General features: G+C 39.8%; 1 protein-coding gene across 3 annotated transcripts in view; it reads right to left on the bottom strand.

The window, feature by feature from the left end:
* The window catches only part of ACVR1 (activin A receptor type 1), a 147,886-nt gene that overhangs the window by 41,996 nt on the left and 88,518 nt on the right, over nt 1-17,372 (bottom strand). For all 3 annotated transcript variants that reach the window (XM_033231430.1, XM_033231429.1, XM_033231428.1), the window contains exons 3-6: nt 10,012-10,275; nt 7,817-8,028; nt 3,774-3,873; nt 43-189 (exon numbers count right to left, since the gene is read on the bottom strand). In XM_033231430.1, the coding sequence (XP_033087321.1) occupies nt 43-189; nt 3,774-3,873; nt 7,817-8,028; nt 10,012-10,275 (723 nt within the window). The remainder of the gene's footprint in view (nt 1-42; nt 190-3,773; nt 3,874-7,816; nt 8,029-10,011; nt 10,276-17,372) is intronic.

Raw genomic sequence — 17,372 nt, 5'->3', positions numbered from 1 at the left:
CTCCCTAGATACAATTAACGAGGGGGTTATCCTTGTACTTACCTAAGATATTTTCATGCCTCAGCATCACAGTGTTGTACAATTCCGTTTCCCTGAACCATGACTTCTCATCACGGGAAGAGAATATCTTCACGGCAACATTCTCCCCTTGCCAGCTGCCCCTCCACACCTCACCATACCTGCCTTTCCCTATGGAAAACAAAACATAGGTGACACAGAACAGTAGGCATTTTGGAGGTGGCAGCCCATCATTAAGAATAAGCCAATTAATTTAGTGCCTGCAACTCTTAATCCCTCCCACTGCTTACTGGAGAAACTCAGCTTGGGAATATAAATATCACAACCTTTATTTTTTAGTTTTTTTTTTTTTGGCCTATAAAGACATACAAAAATAAGGTGGAAGCTGCCCCTCTCATCTACCATATTGTGATAACAAACTGCCTTCTGTATCTGCATTGTATAATTAGCTGCTAATTACTCAGTGTACATTTAAATTCCTCTGTTGAAAGGTATAAAATGCATATGACTTTTAAAACACTTGAAAGTAAAACTTATGAAATGGTACAGATTATTAAATTTCAATTGTGTTCCGAAAGCCAAAAAAGTATACATCAGTAAACTGAATTCCTTCCTTGGTTCCTTCCCTTCACAGAGGATCAACATAGGCACTGTCCAAATTGGTGAATTTAGATATGCATTTTTTCCACAAAGGAGAACAATTAAGTTTAAAATGTGTGTTCGAAGGATTAAAAAACAAAAACAAACCAAAACACAATGCTGTGTAGGAGATCGACAAGCAGCCACTGCCATCCATAAAGATTTCTTGGCGGAAGATATATTTCAAAAAAGAGGATTTGCAAAGTCTTAAATACATAATCCCAGAACAGTTTTGACTTCTTCTGATACTGGTCATGGGTATTTGTTTGTCAGACAGCTCCTGTGATGCTACAGATGGGCTACACTGAAAAGGCTACTTGGAGAACACATTTTGGAAAACGTGGCAACTCTACTTGTGATCTAATCTGTTTGGTGCATGGCCCCCTCTTGCAGCAGCAACACACTTGTCAGCTTGTCAGCTATATGTTCCCTCTTCCATTCGTCTCTTTAATTATAGGTAGGGGTGAACAGGGAGGTTGGAGGAGGAGGTAATTACCACAAGACTATGAGGATCAACAAGGGGTATAATCAGCCTAGGTAACAAGGCAAGAGATCTAACTTGGAGGGCAGTGGGGCTTTCTACCCAGGCAAGTGGCTGCTGGAATCACACAGCTTCTAATAAGCAGCTGCAGCACCACCTGCATATACAGGAATACAGTTATTTGCTAGAACACTAAGCCACTGAAAACCCAAACATGGAGAGAGAAGCAGGTCTGTCCAGGAGATACACCTGAATCATAATCACAACCACTAAATCTAGATGACCTGACAAGAAAATAATGTCCCTATTAAATACCAACAACTAACCCAAAAGGATGTTGAATGTGGCTAACAAGTGCTCACTGTGGGCCACTGTTGGGTCACACAAATATAATTTAGTACAGGATTCCTTTTAATAAAGTCATAGCAATTTGCCCAGCATTTACAGCTCAAGATGAGGGCTAGTGCTAAGATACTACCAATACTGGCTGCCAGAAAACGATATGCTAACCTTTTCCTGTCTTTGGTTCTATTTTGTATCTTTATTTTCCCTTTGTCCTCATTTTGTCATTAGGGATGACAGCAAAATATCCCAGGGAATTGTGGACATAAAATTATCTCACATCCTTTTTTTGGGTGATGTTTTAAAGAAAACAGGAGATGAATGTCGAGGTAGGTAAATTAAAACAGAAATATTTTTCAATGGTTTTCAAATGCTTTTAAGTTGTTAAATGCTTTTTGCAAACTCATCATTATGCAGAAGCCCCTAAAACAAAAGCAGAGCTGCTCAAAAACCCTGGCCATGAAGCCCCACAAAAAGGCTCCCCTAAGGTACCTGTAAGTTGTAGTTTCACTGATCATCATCCAGAAATGACTCCCCTACCCCAACTTCCCATGTTTTTGAACCAAAAATAACACACCATCCATGCAGTTCATCACATATATTTTTACTAAAAGCTGTACCGCATGAACACACTAACTACAAGCTAATGAAAGGCACTGCTTTTATTAAAGTCTTTAGTCCTAACCCAAGAAAATGCAACAATGATGTTTATACTGTTTCAAAAAAAAATGCTGAGGAGTATCTATAGAACCAGAAACTACATATTTTAAAGGTGCATTACTCTTTTGCCATTTGGACTCTGGAGCCAATCTCTGAAGACTAATCTTGCGATAGCTTGCATGGAATAGGAGTAGACAGGGGAGACGAGGCAGGGAAATGTACCCCCTCAATGCCTTCCCACCACTATCCAGATAATTTTGTTCATAATCAAGTAGGATACTAGTTGTGTAAGAGGACAACTCTGGTTGAAATTAATGAGCTCATTTGGGGCTTTTCCATCTTTATTTTCTCTGCTCACAATCTGCCGTGGAGAAGCAAGAAGTGGGAAACAGTGACAATAGCTATAGACCTAGAGAAAGGACAAACAAGCTCCTGCTGGTTACTCCTGTGCCTTAGGGTGGTAGCCACTGCTCTTCCTACCTCTGCCTTTCCCCCTTTCTACTACTCAGATTGGGGGTGTCCCTCTTTCCAAGAAAACAAGAAGAAAATCTGGAGAACAGCAGCCAAGTGATGGGGGCAGCTTAGAGGTCACCTCCCAAAAGCAAAAGATGCAACGGCAGGAACTGCAAAATCCAGCCCTCGGAAACCATGAACACTAGGAAGAGGGTGTGGAGACATTGCCAACCCATGAATGCTACGGTAGCCATCCCTGCAAGTCGTCTAAAAGAGAAAGTTAGGAAAATGATTATGGAACTTGCAAATACCTGCCACATAAAAGCAAAGCTAACAAAAATCAGGAAATTGGTACTTTGTACCATCTTCCTAGAGAGCCAATCAGCAGCATATAAAACAAACTATTAAAAAGAAATTACAAATTTTGACCCAGGAACCCCCAATTCCTGGGAATTTTTTCTGAGAACTCAAAGGAAAGAAGCAATGTGTGCAAAATCTTTTTCAAGCAGTATAGTTATAGTGACACTGTCATTTCATGGACAGCTACATAATCTTCAAAAATATTTGTGACGTGTACAAACATGAAATGTTCATGAGCTTAAAACTGAAAAAAGGGACATAAATTATATGTACAACATGATTATGTCCACATACAAACATGTTCATGTATGGGGAAAATGTGCGAGGTCATGGAGAAATGTATACAGCTCATATTTAAATAAAGGAGTTATAAAGATCCCTTTGCTAGAATTAGTTTCATTAATTATTTTCATTAATTATTCCCATCAAAAAGAAGAAAAGAATGAGAGGAATTAAAGAATTTCAATAAACAAGTTTATTGTCCAAAAGCCTACTTACTTCAGATTATCCAATACCTATGGTAAGGAGCAACCATATCAATTCATTTCTTAGGCATTCTCTCACCATCCCAAAGGGTCCACTTACAATTGAAAGCTTTTGACGAGGCATTCTGTGTACTCATTAGTGATGGACTCCTTTGATAAGAGCTTAAACAAGTTCAGGTGCTCCAACATGAGTCATACAGAATAGAGACCACATCTCATAAGTTTAATAAGGAAACAACTGGTAACAAAAAGCAGATTTTCCAAGTTCCATCTTTTACTTCAAATACACAACTCACACTGCATATTACCACAAAGAAAGGAAAAAAAAGAATTACCGACACACTCCAACAGTGTAATCTGGCGAGCCACTGTTCTTTGTACCAGAAAAGGAAGACCAGAGCCACTTCCTGATGTACATGAATGATCCAGTAAATCCTGTGGTTTAAGACAAGGGGGAAAAGAAACAATTGACCAATATAGCCCCCACTTTGGAATATTAGCATGCATGACATTGTAACTCACATGAAGGGCGGCAATCCGGGACACATGGCCTGTTAGTGTACATGTAAAGCTCCTCTGGAACAAGGAAGAAGGATTGGTTTTATTTCTTTTTTTTTTTTTTCCCTGAGACGGAGTTTCACTCTTGTTGCCCAGGCTAGAGTGCAAAGGTATGATCTCGGCTCACTGCAACCTCCGCCTCCCGGGTTCAAGTTATTCTCCTGCCTCAGCCTCCCGAGTAGCTGGGATTACAGGCATGTGCCACAACGCCCAGCTAATTTTGTATTTTTAGTAGAGACGGCATGACTCCATGTTGGTCAGGCTGGTCTTGAACTCCTGACCTCAGGTGATCCACCTGCCTTGGCCTCCCAAAGTGCTGGGATTACAGGCATGAGCCACTGCACCTGGTCAGGACTGGTTTTATTTCTTCGGAATGCTAGAAGCTAGCACTTCACCTAATATATGATAGGTTTTCCCAAAGGATAAGTAGTCCTTTCTTATATGCAGAGTTTCCAAATAAAATATATAATGAAAGAAGCTGAGCAGACAAAGTTGAAGGTGTAAATCAGAAAGCCCAAGAAGCAGAGATGAGCACAAGAGAAGCAGTAGAGAGAATAGCAGGTGGAACAGAAAGAGGGGGGACGTCCCTTCAACTTCAAGAACTGGGTATAATTTACCATATTCTGCTATTCTCACTAAGTATCTGTCAAATGATTCACTTTAGTTGCCATACCAACTAAGGAACTCTAATTAGGAACAAACAAACTAGGAATAAGGAACAAACAACTCTAATGTGATTTGTAACGAAAAGACTCCAATGACCACGTGGATCATTAAATTGGTAAGCTCAGGCAGCAATGGGCTGCCTGGCTGGAGGTTTCCTTTTAGGTAGGTGAGGAGCAAAACTATATTAACACTTACTTGTCATTTCTTAATGTGAATCACTCACAAATCAGAGAAGAAAACAAATAAAGCTTTCATTGAAAACATAAAACCAGTGCCCCAAGTTAATGTCTACAAATGAAGGTGTTGGCAAAAAGATTCCCAGTTAGTTCATTGATAAAGTTTTCCTTCTTACTCTCAACATAAGCCAAGAAGCAGGTATCAGGCACAGGTTATTTGTAATAAACAAGATTGTGCCGATGGGTGATAAAGGTAGGGTTGCAGTAATATTGAGTTAATATTTCCCAAAGCTCATCCTTTCCCAAACATTTTGGCTGGCCTACTAAAGCAATACATTGATTTGTATGAATTTCATCTTCTTTCACTTCCTCTGAGCACCACTGTGAAGTACTGTTGATCGGCAAAATTACCAAAAGCTGAACATCCAACGGAAGAAATTTAGAACCCTTAAAAACCACAAAAGGGATAATCAACAAGAAAATGAGTGTAGATGAAGCAGAGTTTCATATCTCCCTAACCATTTTCTCTCTTGCGGTTCTTTTTTCTCCTTATTCATTCATTCTTTTTCGAGAAGAATAATTCTTAAAATTAAACTAATGTGTTATTTTTTTTCATAATATATGATCCTGCTTCTAAACCCTGTTCATAGACCTAAGGAAGAAAAAAATAAATAATCAACCCAAGACTAACAAACATATATCTCAACTCTCAGATGCCAAGCCTTCTTTTTGTTCTTTTCTTTTCTTTAATTCAAGACAGAGTCTCACTATATTGCCCAGGCTGGTCTCGAACCCCTGGTCTCAAGTGATCTTCCCCCTTGGCCTCCCAAAGTGCTGGAACTACAGGCGTGAGTCACCATGCATGGCCAAGGCTCGTTTTTCAATGTAGATGTGCAGCTTAGTAAAGGTATGCTTTGTTGAAACATGCAAATGAGCATATTGCTTAAATAAGCGAGTATGTAGACCAATAATCACAACTTGTTTGCAATAGCATTCTATACTGTGTTATGATATCGTGATACACTGTCACATGACATGGTTGAGTTTAAAGGACTATTTTGGCATATGCTCCACTCCTCTCTCAAAATTCTAAAAGCTATTTAAACAGTAATTTATACCAGATATTCCTATTATTGCCCTTGGTAATTAGTTATGTTAGCAGCTCTGAGGAATGAAGTTCTAACTAACCTATTTTAGAATCTTGCTTTGCTAAAGCTTTGTCAGGATTCATCCTCACATCTTCTTGCTACTAACTCAATAAACTCATTTAATTTTCCTTAAAGCTTGAAATAGACTTCTAAGTATATATCTAACAAAAAAAAATTGTATTTCTCTACTTTTTGAAATGAAATGTCCTTATACTGCATTCTCTTTCCCCAGTTCCACCGTACCACAGTTTAAACAGTAGGTAAATGGAAGCTACAGAAGGTGACTTCCCCCTTTTACACACCAAAAAGTGGCCCAGTGATGGGGCAGGTGGTAGAATGGGATGTTTCCCAGCCCTTATCAGGCACTACCAAATGTTTGTGACAACCTGCCAAAGGTGGGTCCTGCAATTGTCCAGGTGTAGCATCTGTGCTACCCAGATGGCCACTGGTGAGGGGAAGTCTTCTCCAGTATAAAGGGAGCTGCAGGGCAAGTGTAACTGCAGAACTGTCAGACACCTTGAAGCTTGTTGTCTAGCAGAACAAGACTTATTGCAAAATGATTTTAAATACGCATGGGCAATGGCATTAAGTAACACTGAATCACATTAGAAAGTTATTACTTTGATTGCCTTTCAATTTATCAGATTGTGACAAGGAGAGAGTCTCGAATTGGTATTGGCATGTCTCTTGCACTCTCTTAACACCCACAAATCTCAAATTTTTTCAAAGTAAGCATCAGACTCAGCATAATATCCATATAGAATGCTATTATTTTTTCTTTTGCACTTTATGATAACCTTCTATTTAGAGCAAGTGATACCCTTTCCCCACTTAAAGTTCAAAGCGTCCTTAAAATGAACACTTGGTAAGCAACTTTAAAAGGTAAATAAACGGAGACAGTCACTTTTTAATGTGATTTTATCATTTAAAAATATGCAGAAGAATAATTTTTTAATGTATAAATACAATGGTTTCTAACACTGTGCAGTCCAATGAGTAAGTCACTAGCCACACATTGCCATGAGCAAGGAAACTGTGGTTGGTGTGAATTGATATATGCTATAGGTGTAAAATACACACAAGATTTTGAAAACTTACTTCAAAAGCAGAAAGAATGTAAAATTTACATTAATAATTTTTTAATCAATTATACGTTGAAATGACAAAAATGGTAAATATTTGGTTGAATATCTGTTAAAATTAATTCTATTTTTAAGAAACTTTTTGGGTTTTTTCATTTGTTTGTTTTTAAGGTGGCTATTTGAAAATTTTAAATTACATAGGTGACACACATGCTTCTTCTATTGGACAACACCGGTTTAACCAAATGACTGCACTCCACAAGGGGGCACCACAGGAGCATACAAAATTTAAAAGCTGCTTTTTTTGGATGTCAAGTTTTTAAGCCTTAAATTACAGGGTGTTGAAATAATCTAGAAAGGAAATTAATCTTTAATATTAAGCAAAAGGTGCCTTTTTCAAAGAGCACTTTTATGGCTTAAAATAGAGTACCTGAAGACCACAAATGCCAACCCTCCAAAATTGGAGGCAACCATTCTTTTTTGCTTTACTCCTCAGAGAAAAGTAACTAACTACCAACACTACTAAAATAAATCCCATCCCTTATTTAAATGTCTGTCTAAAATGGCTGTTCTGATATGGGAAGACTACACAGGTGCCAGCATGTGCTTGTTTAGGACATAAGTAACCAACAGCATGTGTGTACACTGTTCAGTCACTCATTACTGGTTAGTGTTTCATGTTCGAAATAAGAACGTGTCTCCAGACATCTTCCTTTTGCTTGGGATTCCCTGTGGGGTCATGACTTACTGCTAAAGTGCTGTCTCCAACATTGGTGGTGATGAGCCCTTCAATGGTGCCATACTCCACATCTCGGGGATTGAGGCGTTCTTGGTTGCGCCTTTTAAATTTTCGGAGAGCAACTCCCAGCAGGCAGGCTAAAAGACATACTGCGAACACTACAGAGAGAATAATGAGGCCGACCTCCAAGTGGAAATTCTGTGTTCCAGGGAAGGATTTTCCTGGAGTTGTGGGGGAAAAGGGGAATTGGTTGTAAGGATCACTGCTTACTTATTATTAACATAACCAATATCCTAACAAGTGGCTCCTGATTCTGACCACACAGTCTCACAACTCACGAAGTATTAAAACTAAAACACTTCCTAATACCTGGCCAATGGCCCAGACATTTTAACCATCATTCAATTAGACACAACTAGAACTTGAAAAAAATTCCACTGAGAATCAATTGTATTAATGCATGAATGTGAGAGTGCTTTTAAAATATAAAGTACTGTACAAATCTTTGACATTACTCTTAATAACTTGGATTTGGTATGTTTCACCATCAAGCCCTTACAGACACTGTCCTATCCTTAAGAGAAAGGGCTACCTGAGCTAAAACCAAATTACCCATCTGTGGTCTCTGTCTTTCACATATCCTGGGTGTCTACTACTGATTTCTCATTCATTTTTTCACATCACAATTTCTGCCTAGGAACCCACTCATTCCTCTCTTCGTTTACTCACTTATTCATTCATCACTGATTCACTCCCTCGGTTCAGACCTCTTCATGACATTATGTCATGAGGTCCTGTTCTTCCCTACACAGGCCTTATCCATTTCCGTATTACTGGTCTCTTCAGCCATCCAATCACAAGCCTAACTTCCCTTACATATTTCTTTAACTTTCCAAGACCAACTAATCAACAGCTTGACATACATCATACTCCATGGCATATGTCATTCATATGAGAAAGTGCAAAACTAACAAAATGCAACATGGAACTACAAATACTGTGGCCACCCTAATCAGATTAGAATGTCCTTAAACTAAAAAAAAAAAAAAAAGCTTCTATTAAAACTCAAGGTAATCTGCAGATGAGAAACTTCACACTGTTGGTATAATTTTTGTATGAATTCAGACATTTGTTCATGTCTATCCACCCAATTAATAAAAATTTAACTCACAAAATATAACAGTAAATTTTATTCCATCAAGAACCTTTTAGTTTTAACCATGTAAATACTTGATCTCTTTTAAAACCCTCTTTGATTATTCAGTCCTATTTGCTTGTCAGAATTTAACCTTTTCCATATGCCTTAAAGTCATCACCATAACTTCAAAATTACTAGAACATGATCTTGCATCAGCTTCTTTGTTCTTCTGCCTCCTTCCTTGCTGGCTGACATTTCTAGTTTTGGATGCTCCTTGTTACCTCTCCTCCACTTTTTGGTTTCTTTCTTTTTTCTGAGTACAAAATTAAATAACTAAACCTATTAAAAATGTGCTATATGGTAAGAGAATAAATTTGGCTTAGAATGAGTCTACATTAATGTTTGCAGAGACTTTAAGATTGCAATTTAGGGCTCATTTAATAGGGAAACAGTTTCAGAGGTGGACTGGTTTTCTTAGCATATGCAATCTGTACTGGTGGTAGAGAGAAGATTCCACATAAACTACAGGGTTTGTGTGAAATCTCATCCTGCTTCAAGTTTCAGTGATAGGGTCATTGGGCATCAGATATGGGAGAAGAGATCAGTGAGCCTTCTTTTGTCTCCTTCCTCATAAAACAGTAAAGGCATTCCACTCAGTCATCAGTCCGTTCCGTTTTCCTCCCTACACATTTGATATAGAGATGAGTATTTACTAACAGAATTGTTTCAGAAATTATGAATGACATCACAGGTCAGTAACCTAAAAAGGTATTGGGAGCTGTTCACCTGAGTCACAGCAACCAAGAGAGAGCTAACTGGTCAGCCAAGCTGTCCCCAAGATGGACATCACCTTGCTTACATTCCCCCAAAATGCCCATCCTTCTTTTAGATGCCAAAAGGCTGGTCCTTTCTCTTCTTCACCCAGGGCTACCTTCCTTTTAGCTCTTCGCCTCTGATTCACAATGTAGGTGGAATGCATCATAGCTACTTAGATCTTTAACCCACACAGACTCAGGACAACACTAACAAAACCTCTTGATCTAGAAATAGAAAAGTCTATGGGAACCTTTAGTGGGCAGCTGGGCCGTGATGTTCCTGTTACACCAGTCCCCTTGGCAGCACTCCACAGCTTGCCCAGGGGACGGCGGGGTCTTACAGGTCATCTTTCCCTGCTCATAAACCTGGAAGCAGCCTTTCTGGTAGACGTGGAAGCCATCGTTGATGCTCAGTGAGGAAAAGCACTGCTGGCCTTCACAGTGGTCCTCATTACCGCAGGAGAGACCTTCACACACACACATGTAGAGTTTGGGGTTGACCTTGGGCTTCTCATCTGCAAGGGAGAGAAAGGAAGGGAAAAAAAAAAAGAATTACTGTATGAGTTTCGCCTTCATTGAGGGAATGACCATTCCAAACACTTCTATTGAACAGAAAGTCAAGTTAAGCATCACCATCAACCACGAGGTCCACATTCTGTGATCTTGTCACCTAACCAACCAACAAATAATAATTGCCTCTCAACATAGCGATTCATTTATATAAGCTGTGCACCCTCTTGGATCATATTAGGACAAAGACTGGCTATCATCTGTCCACAGACTTCTGAAAATGAGCCTCTCCCCTGTGGTGTTCATATAACCTTCATCTTGATTGGCTCTCAGATCCCAATTATTGCATCAAAATAAAATGTTTTACTGGAACATAATGTCGATCACCTTTATTCTATTCAAAAAAAAAACAGCTCCTAAATATACGGCAGCTATTAATACCAATTCTTGCTAGCTCTGTACAAATCCCCATCAACTAGTAACACAAGGAATGCTGACATTCTTGCAGCTACATGGCAGAAATATACCACAAACTGAGTATCCCTTACTCAAAATGTTTGGGACCAGAAACGTTTCAAATTTTAAAATTTTCTGGATTGGGGAATAGTTGTATTTATCCCGGCTGAGCATCTCAAATCCAAAAATCCAAAATTCAAAATGCTTCAATGAGCATTCTATTGAGCATTGGGTCAATGCTCAAAAAGGTTTGGATTCTGGGGCAGTTCAAATGTCAGGTTTTGAGATTCGGGATGTTCAACCTGTAATATAATAAGAGTTTGTAAGGCTGCACAATCTATCATTACAATCCATGGTACCAATATTTCCAGCTAGATACCTAGACTAACTTTTTCAATAGTGGTTACACTAAAGTTTACATAGATTATAGTGGGAATTAATAGCTGCTTAAGAATTTTTGGCTGGCAGAAAAAAAAAAATGGTGCCAAACATGGAGAATGAGGACACAAGGAGACAAAGAGAACCAAATAATGTTTGAACAGTAAGGTGACAGGTGGGACCACCGGAAGAAAACACACGTGGGAAGTTCAAGGTGCAATGGAAAGAGGCAGAAATGGATGATCAGGGAAGCACACCTAATCATTCCGCTTAATTGTCTCTGAGAATACTTATTTGCAGTTTCATTTTCACATTACTCTTTTCTCTTCCCTTGTCAGTATGATTAGTTTAGACTTGCTGGTCCCACAGTTTCTACTAGTGGGGAAGGAAAGAGAGGATAAAATGTAAACAGCCAAGTCCTAGAGGCCACTGATTAGTTAGCTGAGACCTCTTTTGCCAAAGCACTGCTCATATAAGGAAATTCCGTTTTCAGAGCTCCCTCCAAAGGTCTATGGCACATAGAGGCTGCCTTCTAATCCCTGAACCCTCAGTAGTGGGTCTGTGAGATAAATGCTTCTTTCTTAAAATAACAGGTCGGGTGGCTGTGCTTTCCAGAGGAGACCTTAAGGTAAGGTCTTTGAAAATGTCAAGTTCATTTACACAGATTTGTGTGGGTGTGTGTAGAGATGTGGGTTATCTCAAAAAGAGAAAAGCATTCTTAATCTTTCTTCTTCCCTCTTCAAAGAAGTGGAAAAATAGTTCACTGCCCACTGTAATGTGGGTGCCTCGTCCCACAGAGTAAGTGCATGCAGACACACAGACACAGCCTTCTATTTATAATTGACTTGCTAGTTCCTTTGAAAACCACAAGGGGCTCATCCAAGAGCAAAGACATGCCTGAAAGCACAAAATCCAAAATAGCCGCTGACAGTCTATGTATGTCACCAGTCTCACCCCTGAGAATCAAGAGCCGTCAAACATTTTTAATGAGCAAAAGTTTTAATGAGCAAAGAGATAGTCTTTATGTTCCTTGCCTGGAGAAATCCGAAGGAAATACCAGCACCAATCTATTTCTATGGGGATGAGAAACATGTATATCTGTTGACATAATCCAGCAAAAAGTTTACACTTGCCAAAAGAGAGCTGAAAGATAATATTTCCAGGGAGTCTAGACATGCTTGCCACTCTTGAATGGCACAAAGCAGGCTGAGGGCTGCCAACTATGCTGCCCAACAGGTGATGATTCTTTGGAGGGAAGTGGATGGGTGGGGTGAGGGGGAGAGGTCATAGTGTCAGACTAATTTGCTTGTGATCTATGGCAGGGAATTGAAAAGTCTATGCTAAAAACTGAAATAATGCAATTTATGTAAATTTGAAACACAAACATATATTTTAAAATCCTGAGTATTTTTAGAAGATCATAGATACCCCAGGATATACACCTAACCCACTGAAGAGTATGTGCCTGTTGACACTGGTTTGGGGATAAGGGGTTAGTGCTGGGATGAAGGAGCAAAATAAAAATAAAGTAGGAGGGAGCTGTTCATGGACTGATAATGAATTGACGAGTATGATTTACTCAGTTCGCTGCACGTATGGGCTGTTAAGAATAACAATAAACCAGCAACGCTACACTAGAGAGAGCCTGCTCATCATTGGTCCTGAGGAAATGGACGGTTCAGGGAACCAAAGGATTAAGGACACCAGTGCTTGTAATTTTAAAATGCCAAATTTTAAAAAAATAAAGTAACAATAACAATCATTTCTCTAATGTGCTCTCAAAATAAACTCTGTTTTTAAAGTTCCATCCCAAACTAAATTCTAAGTACACAGATGCAGGAAGGGGCATTGTTTTTCCAGGGTCTCTAGTTATTGATAAGCTGCGCAGAGAGCCTGACGTTTGTACTATAACCTAAAGAGTTTTGCCAGACGTGACAGCCTCAAGTGAATATCACCTTCAGTAAAATTCAACTCACTGCACCTAACTCTGTGGTATACCTAGGCTTTAATCCTGCAGGTCACAAACTAAGTCAAAGGGATTCATCTGTTTATTAAGCACTCTCCTTAATTCTTTATGTACTTCCTGTAGTTGCATGTAGACAACCAGGGATTAACTACCTGTAAGTTGATGATTCTTTTCAGTAAGATGTCAAATACCAGGGTTTTTATAACCTACCCTCCACAATCGGGGGAAAAAGGCAAGGAAAGACAACTGTTAATGATATGTAATAATTAACTCAATCTCTGATATGAAAGAACCCTGAGCTGAGTCCAACAGTTAGCTAACGGGGAAGTACAAAACCTTCCCTAACTTCTCTTTCCTATTTTGTTCCTCATCCACCATTCAATCTTCTTACTTTCTGTATTCCCACATAACTCATTAGCAAAGTCCTTCATCATGTATTTATTTTTTATATATATCCAAATATAAATGAAGACCCTAAATTCGTAAGAATGACAAAATGATCACACAGGTGAACACATATGCAGGCACACATTCACATTCGCTACATGCCACTTTGGCAATTTCATCTGACAGAGTGGAGTAGATGGAAGTATTTTCTGAACTAGAATTACTAAGTCAACAAAGAAGGTTAAAAGCAAGGTAGTAATAGCATTCTCAGATCTTAATATCCACAATTCTAAGGAAGACAGCAGGACTCAAAAAGCCCATGACTCACTTTTTCAGTCTTGTCAAATTTAGGAATAAGCATAACATGTGTGGGCCTGTGATATTTTATTTGGTGTGGGAGTGGGGGTAGGGTTCGAGAATGATCACAAAACCCCTTTCAGGGCCACAGGTATGGGTGTGTAGACTCCTAATCTTTCAGACTGTGATATAAATACAGCACACATCAAGGAACACCAAGGAACAGATAATCACATTCTGTGACTGATTTTCAACAGTACTGACAGGAAGCACCGTATCTGATGTAAAGTATTTTACACTCGCCTGTGCGAATATCCAGGAAGTGCCCTGGCAGAAGGCAGAAAGTCTACTCCACCTAATTGACATTCATTTGAATAATTCAGTAATTTAAATGTCAAGCCAGAGGTATTCCCTCTCTGCAGAGCTCACCCACATTGTTTGTTCTAGAAGGCACCTCCCGGCATTACTCAGTGTTATGGCTGGCACTGCGTGCCCTTTGTATCACCAGAGCCAGAGCCGTGTGAAAACACTCGCAGCCTGGGCTGGCTGGGAACAGCAGGGAGTTCTGACCACAAACAGAGACTGCCTCGGTGCCACCAGGGAGAATGCGGGGCTGACTCCACAAACCAGCGGTGCAGGCTGGGAATCCCAGGAGTTCACCATGGCCAGCTCTTTAAAAAGATTTGTCCTGCTCTGGATGATACTCAGTTCACCATCTGGGCATATCTCCTCCGAGTCTAATGCTGGACTGGCAGAGAGAGAGGCAGACCAAAGAGCATCGTGGACTTTTAAAAACTGTCCACAGCCTGGTATAATCTTGTATTTCATGATAAAAGTATTCACATTTATGTTTAAGTGGGACTTTAGTAATCACAACACTGTGGACTTACCCATTCACACCTGCCCAGTCACGCACTCTGCAACGCTTTAAGGCATTGAAACTGAGTATCACTCTAAATGGTGCACAAAAACCAACATTTCCCACTAACGGCTTTGACAGAAAAGACAAATAAGAAGATGCTACAAGTAAACTGGCCCATGGCCATGATCTGTCCTAGAGGGCAGCAAAAGGAACAGGCTGAATTTTTTACAAGTTCACCTCAAAGTAGCACAAATCATAATGCAGAAATTAGACTGTAATTATAAAAGTCCAATAGCTTAGAATTTGTATAGCTAAAAAAGGAACTCAAGCATCCCTGGACTCCTTCCAACACTCTAAACAATTCATTCATTTGAAATGGCAAGCTTATATGAGGTTTATAGATTATAGGAGTCCTTCCATCGTCTCCTAATCCGGGAGCACAGTTTGGCACCTCTCCAGAATCTGAAAGCATTTGAGATCTCTGGCATTAAACAAAGGCTTTAAGAAGGATTTTGCAATGCTAGGTATCATTGCCAGCAAGCCTGCTCCTAAGACAGAAACACAAAGGTCTGTCTGGAATGCCTAGTGAAGGGCATTTGATCCTCTGACAAGAGGACAGGCTATACTCTCAGGGATAAAATACACCCAGTGCCTAAATAATCTCTCATTATAAAACACTCATTTAGGGAACTCAAATCATTTTTTTCCCCTTATCCGAGAGACTGACACTTAGTTAAGTTGTAAAGTCAAGAAGAAAATGTGTTTCAGCAGTTATGAAGGCAAATAGAGGCATTCAAATAAGATTGCATATAAATTGAATATCAATAACAAAAACTTCCATGATTTTGAACTCCAGATGTATTCTTCCTCCAGTGTTTCCTGCCTCAGGAAATGGCATTCCCATTCATTCAGGTACACAAGCCTGACTCTCTTGGCTTCCATCACGCTCAAAGTGGAGACCAGTCATTAACCTGGCCTACAAGTGCTGGCTGACCTGATCCCTGCATGCTCTTCAGCCTCCTCTTCAGTTATTGAATGTTCTTAAAAGGCCTTAGGGATCTCAGGTCCTTTTAAGTATGGAATTCCTTCCATGTTGAATGCTTATCTCCCTCCAGCCAACACCGCTCCACCTAGTTAGTGCCTATGTACTGTGCAGATTTCACCTTACATGTAACTTTCCCAGAGAAGCCTTTGTCCACATGTCATCTTTCCTGTAGATTGTAAGCACCATGAGGGTGAGTTGCATCTATTAATACTTTGCTCACCGTTCATTACATACCCCACAACAGCCTCAGTGGCTGGCAGGAGTGCAAGCTTGATGAGTATTTGCTTCAGAATGAATTTTCCCTTCACAGAAAGGATTTAGAGGTGGGGAGAGACCTGAGGCTGGTTTTCAGAGCAGGCCGAGCCCATAAAGTCTTTAAATGTCAGCACAGATCTTAAGGCAAGGCTTAGTCACCAAGCCGGCATGCCTGAGCAAACCATTTCTTCCTAGAAGAGCTTGCCATACCATCACATCTGTTCACCTACTTGGGCTCACAAATACAGAAAATTAGTACTTTTTGTGGTGTGGTAGGTTTTTTGTTTGCTTGTCAGTTAAAAGAAACAGGTAAAATACAAGTGTTCCTAAAAAAAATTGAGGAACTATTTAATACGTTAATAGAACAGCTGGGCTCTGTGGGTGGTCCTTCTCTAGATGGTTGATTTGAGGACTCTGGGCTATAGTGATTAGAATCATCAAAACACAACACATGCCTGCAACTCGTCAGCTTGGAGGGGTCAGTGCAGGACTTGGCTGCCTAGTACAGAAAAAGCTGCCCCTGCTCTTTGCTGTCATTTTTCCCTGGTCTTCGCTGCCATATTTTTTCCCTATCAGTGAAATAATGGCACCTTCAGTAGGGAGTGGGGAAGAGTGAATGACATCATTTTCCCCTTCTTGCTCTGCTGAAGGTGATAAGGATTCCTAAGTCATCCTGCATTTGAACTGCTGAAGCTGAGAAAAAAAAAAAAAAAGTGCCATCTGTTTATTTTGTGTCTGGGCTGACTCCTTGTCTCTGAAATAATCCCTGTAAATTAAGCCTATTGCAGCAGCCACACCTTCTATTTAGAAGCCAAAAAACTCAGCCTGTGTTCAAGTGACTAACAAATGAAAGAACACTGTGGGGTAATGACCTAAGACAATATTGGTCTGTCTTTTCCATGCTTTTTATGATCCTCTGAATGTTGCAAAGACTTGGCTTTAACAAATACAGCATGTCCGTAAAACAACTCCTTAATATGGGAGAAAATAATGACCCCTTTCTTCATTTTGTCTTCAAACTTCTTGAATCTCTGCTTCAGAGAAACAAAGGCTTACAAGGCCTACTGGGAATTGCCTACTGAGGAATACTTTAAAGCCAAAAAATACCGTCTCCTCAGCATATGTGCTAATGGCCATGTCTAAGTGGAACTCCAGTGATAGGGAGAGTAATAGAGAATAGAATAACCTGGAGGAAGAGGGAAGAAAATCCCAGTGAATTGTAAACATTTCAGAAGTCATTCCTTGTTTAGTCTTAGGAGAGAGCCAGGAATGTGGTTCCATCTATTGAATGTCTCAGGCTGGAAGGTCTGTTCAAGCCACAGGAAGAAGTGTTGACTCTGAGGACTTACTTTTTGTTGCTTCCCCCACCTCCTTGGGCTAACCAGAGAGTATATGGCATTTCAGTGAGGATTTCCCACCTGGGCTCTACACTGAGAATTTTGGTTTTACAGGAAAT

Source organism: Trachypithecus francoisi, unplaced genomic scaffold (assembly GCF_009764315.1).
Source record: "Trachypithecus francoisi isolate TF-2019V2 unplaced genomic scaffold, Tfra_2.0 Lachesis_group13, whole genome shotgun sequence".
In the NCBI taxonomy this organism is placed as follows: Eukaryota; Metazoa; Chordata; class Mammalia; order Primates; family Cercopithecidae; genus Trachypithecus; species Trachypithecus francoisi.
This window is presented reverse-complemented; position numbering and strand designations above follow the sequence as displayed.